A 5,250-nucleotide genomic window follows, 5' to 3' on the forward strand; every position below is an offset into this window, starting at 1 on the left:
TAAATGTACAGTTGATGAAGTATCTCCTCTGTTTTTGGCTTGTCAACAATATCATGTTGAAATAGTTAAGATATTACTGGAATACAAGGCAGACGTTGATAAATGTACAGCTGATGAATCATCTCCCCTGTTAATTGCATGTCAGCAGAATCAAGTTGATATAGTAAACATGCTACTTGCGTACAAGGCAGACGTTAATAAATGTCGAGCTGCTGAAATATCTCCCTTGTTTATAGCTTCTCAGGAGAATCATGTTGCTGTAGTTAAGATGTTACTTGAACACAAGGCAGACGTTAATAAATGTAATATAGATAAAGCATCTCCCCTGTTAATGGCTTGTCAACAGAATCATGTTAAAATAGTTAAGATTTTACTTGAATACAAGGCAGATGTTAATAAATGTACAGTTGATGAAGTATCTCCTCTGTTTATGGCATGTCAGGAGAATCATGTTGATATAGTAAAGATGTTACTTGAATACAAGGCAGACGTTAATAAATGTAGAGCTGATGAAATATCTCCACTGTTTGTGGCATGTCATGAGAATCAAGTTGATATAGTAAAGATGTTACTTGAATACAAGGCAGACGTTAATAAATGTAGAGCTGATGAAATATCTCCACTGTTTGTGGCATGTCATGAGAATCATGTTGATATAGTTAAGATATTACTGGAATACAAGGCAGACGTTGATAAATGTACAGCTCATGAATCATCTCCCCTGTTAATTGCATGTCAGCAGAATCAAGTTGATATAGTAAACATGCTACTTGCGTACAAGGCAGACATTAATAAATGTCAAGCTGAAGAAATATCTCCCTTGTTTATAGCTTGTCAGGAGAATCATGTTGCTGTAGTTAAGATGTTACTTGAACACAAGGCAGACGTTAATAAATGTAATATAGATAAAGCATCTCCCCTGTTAATGGCTTGTCAGGAGAATCATTTTAAAATAGTTAAGATTTTACTTGAATACAAGGCAGATGTTAATAAATGTACAGTTGATGAAGTATCTCCTCTGTTTGTGGCTTGTCAACATAATCATGTTGAAATAGTTAAGATATTACTGGAATACAAGGCAGACGTTAATAAATGTAATAAGAATGAAACATCTCCCCTGTTTATGGCATGTCAGGAGAATCATGTTGATATAGTAAAGATGTTACTTGAGTACAAGGCAGACGTTAATAAATGTCAAGCTGATGAAATATCTCCCTTGTTAATAGCTTTGCATAAGAAACATGTAGATGTAGTTAAGATGCTACTTGAATACAAGGCAGATGTTAATAAATGTGATGAGAATGAAGTATCTGCCTTGCATATAGCTTGGCAAAAGATGAAATGCGTGTTGATGTAGTTAAGTTATTACGTGAATACAAAGCAGGTGAAGCGTAGTAAAGATGTGACAGGACAACAAGACAGACGTTAATAAGTGCAGAAACAATGGAGAGTCCATATATTTTTACGTGACTTACCATTTATTCAGTGGCGATAATGAAATATATGGATCAAGAGGTATACTTGATTTTCCATAGGTGGTTATGGTAACGTATAGTTTTATAGCTCAGTCCCTATCATAAACTTGGGTATGTTTTGTTGGCTCATTTCGAACCTGGTACATTTTCGATTGTGTGGTTAAATCGTCGGGGGACGAAATGAGATTCCTGTTTCCGTTGATAAGCATACTCTGAAAATCCTTCTGTGATGCCGCTCCTTGTGATGAAAGAATCCTTTTTCACACGGAAAGTTTTTAAAAGATTAATAAATTTGAATGCTCCATAGTTTTTACACATTTATTCCAGTGAGATGTCTATTGAAAGATAATTCACTCTACTTACAATAGAGTCGAGAAAGTCAAATATAAAACAATACTGGTGACGATGATCATAAGTAATTTCTAAATAATAATTGTACTTTTTTTTTACAAAATAAATTATTTGTTAAACTGTGTTATTAGATATATACATGTTTTAAATTGGTATTAATAAAGCACACTGTCTAATATTCTGTATTTTTTATGAAAGTTATTATGTAGGAAAAAGTAACTGTGTGAAATAACTTGTATTATACTACTTGTAATGCTTGTAGTCTGGAACATATGATAACTGAAGCAAATAAGTTTTAATTAACATTTAATTAAGTAAAGTAAGAACAATTACAATATTATGATTCTTGTAGAAATATGGAATTACTGTCATTTGCATATATTTGATAAACCAGTTGAAGTTCATGTAATTATTTACCAGTTCATAGTAATAATCCACTGAATAATCCAACTGTATGTCTTGTATTTTTGTGATGATCCAATATTTGTAGCAACTGTAATAGATCGTAGTAAATCGTAGTAAATTCCACGCACCTGTGCTTGAATTTTATGAATGAAAGGTATTGACATGCGCAGTAGAACCCATGTGTCACTTGGGACAATTGTTCAATAAAAAACACTATTTGTACGTGTTGGCAACTGTTTTCACATACTTCTTGTAATTCCTTTTAGTATTTGTAGTCAACGTCTTCAATGTTTTGTAGATGTTAATGCTCACTATACTTGATATTTAACATTTTGATCCGCCGGTGACACACATAACTTTTCGCAATGTTGTTTACGTATTGTGACTTCCGGTGGCGCTGTATATATTGTTGTATTTTTAGTTACCGTAGAAATTTGTTTAGTACCATGCAAACTTTGCTTATTATATAAAGGTTACTAAAATTGTGTATTATTATGGTTTTTGTAATTTATTTGAGAATTCAAATATTTAGTTGGACGGCAAGCGCGCGATCCAACAATCCAACGTTTTTCCAACTATCCAACAATCCAACAATCCAACATTGACGTAATTTCGACGCCTGTTCGTCAGTTCTGCTAAAACTTTTGGTTCTTACAAGTATTTTATTTGCTCGTAAATTATTTCAGTAAAAATGGTTAATTTTTCTTAGAAACTTCATTTATTTAAAGGTTAAATATTGTAAAGTAAAATAGTAAAGTTAGCTTTTTCAAAGTTTAAAAGGAATATTTCATTTTAACGGACTTTTAGAAGTTTTATTTCTAGTTTATCTTTTAAAGTTAGGATTATTGGAATTGTTCATTGAAGTTTATATTTACTGTTAACGTTTGTCATTTTGTAATAAATAGGATTAAATAGGAAAACATTTGACAAGTAAGGGATAATTTCCTAAAGGTCTGGAAATTATAATAAACAATACAGTTTATGTATGATATAAGCTGTATTTCATTGTTAGTTATTCAGGAAAGGCTCTGAATATATAACTAATAATAATAAACATTTGTTTTATGTAACTGGTGAAGTATCAGTTACAACTATATACAAATATGTCAGAAAGAGGTCTTCTGATTAAATTCACTTGAAGTTAGGATTTTCTCTTAGGGTAATTTATTTTATTATTAAGATAGCAGGACTCAGCCTTTTTATGTATTTTTCTGACACACCAACATATTATCTCTTGAGTGTAGAGATAAGTTAATAAATATCTCTTGAGTTTAGAGATAAGTTAATAAATATCTCTTGAGTTTAGAGATAAGTTAATAAATATCTCTTGAGTGTAGAGATAACTTTCTACATGTATCATACTGAATAGATTCTTGTCATATCATTTAAGTTTATAGTTTAAGTATATTACTAGTTAAAATTGTTGTTTATCTTGAATATAAATGAAAATATATGATTTTAGAAATGAATAAAAGATAGAAACTTATTTACGTGACTTTTAGCAAATGCCTATATTATACTGACCAGCTCATATCTTGTCGTACTGACTTTGTTATTTACAAACTACTCATATAATTTGAGTAAAAACTCTTGGGTCGAAGCATTTCAAGCTCCTGCCCGCTACAAATTTCTAAATAATAATTGTACTTTTTTTTTTAGAAAATAAATTATTTGTTAAACTGTGTTATTAGATATATACATGCAAATACAGGATGTTTTATGTGTTGTATTGAGCGAGATACTTGCTTAAGACGCTTTCGAAATTGAAATTAAAAAAAAATGCCAATCTTTGCTGCAGATTGATAGAAAAATTGGAAAAAAATCATGTACATAAAAAATCAAAAGATCATTCAAATCACCAATTTGTGAGAGGGTTAGCGCTATTGAAGCAGGTTTAATCCACCATTTTCTACATTTGAAAATGCCTGTACCAAGTCAGGAATATGACAGTTCTTGTCCATTCGTTTTTAATACGTTTTGTTTTTTGATTTTGCCATGTGACTATGGACTTTCCGAATTGATTTTCCTCTAAGTTCAGTATTTTGTGATTTTACTTTTTTCTGAGTGTTCAAATAGTTCTTAGTATGTTACAATTTCTCAAAGTATGCTTTTTCTTTAAGATATCGAGCACACCGTTCTGTTTATGTCACATGTATATTCACTGGAAAACTATTGTTTTTTCATGAATAAACACATAAACAAGTCTCTCTGTGTTAGTAAAAAAAATCAAAAATAACGTTTTTGTGTTAAGTAGTTATCATTCTTCAATTTTGTTTACAAATTTTAAGAAATTGTCGTTACGAGTTTTGTTCGCGTATTTGTGGTCTTCACGATCTATTCAAATTCAATGTTTACATAGATATAAGGTATTCTTGGTGTTGTTTAGTAACTTAATTTGAAAAGGGCAAGTCTTTGCTGCTTAGCAATAAACTCATCAAAGATATCAGGACTGAAATTTCAGATTTACGCCAGACGCGCGTTTCGTCTACAAAAGACTCATCAGTGACGCTCGATTAAAAAAAAATGTTGAATAGGACAAATAAAGTACGAAGTTGAAGACATGGAGGACCAAACATTTCTAAAAATTTTGTCAAATACAGCTACGGTAATCTATTCCTGAAGTAGAAAAGCCTTAGTATTTCAAAAATTCTAAATTTTGTTAACAGTTAATTTATAATTGTGAACATGTCAATCGATTCCTATGGAATGTTTTCCTGAATTTCTCTACTCTAGCTGAGCATGTGCAAGAGAAGTATAAAAATATTAAAAAAAATAAAGTGAAATTGATACTCCTGGAATTTATTCGCGTAGCAACATTTCAGACCAATTTTACTCTGAGCATCTATAGCATGTTGTACTTGTTGTTGGCTATTTAAGATGAAAAATAATAACATTGACTGGAAGTTTTGTTTTTGTTTTTGTTTTAATTTTTTTTTATTTTTACAATTTACCAGCACGTTTTACCGTGAATCTTTAGTTGATAGCGTCCTTGCTAAAACGGGAAAAACATTGAGAAGAT

General features: G+C 30.8%; 1 protein-coding gene across 1 annotated transcript; it reads left to right on the forward strand.

The window, feature by feature from the left end:
* The first annotated feature begins 29 nt into the window (after positions 1 to 29).
* LOC139490171 (ankyrin-1-like) lies at positions 30 to 1,865 on the forward strand. Its single transcript, XM_071277020.1, has one exon. It carries the CDS (start codon positions 170 to 172, stop codon positions 1,355 to 1,357), a length of 1,188 nt encoding a protein of 395 aa, XP_071133121.1. The 5' UTR covers positions 30 to 169; the 3' UTR covers positions 1,358 to 1,865.
* Positions 1,866 to 5,250: the final 3,385 nt, after the last annotated feature.

This window comes from Mytilus edulis, chromosome 9, assembly GCF_963676685.1.
Source record: "Mytilus edulis chromosome 9, xbMytEdul2.2, whole genome shotgun sequence".
Classification (NCBI taxonomy): Eukaryota; Metazoa; Mollusca; class Bivalvia; order Mytilida; family Mytilidae; genus Mytilus; species Mytilus edulis.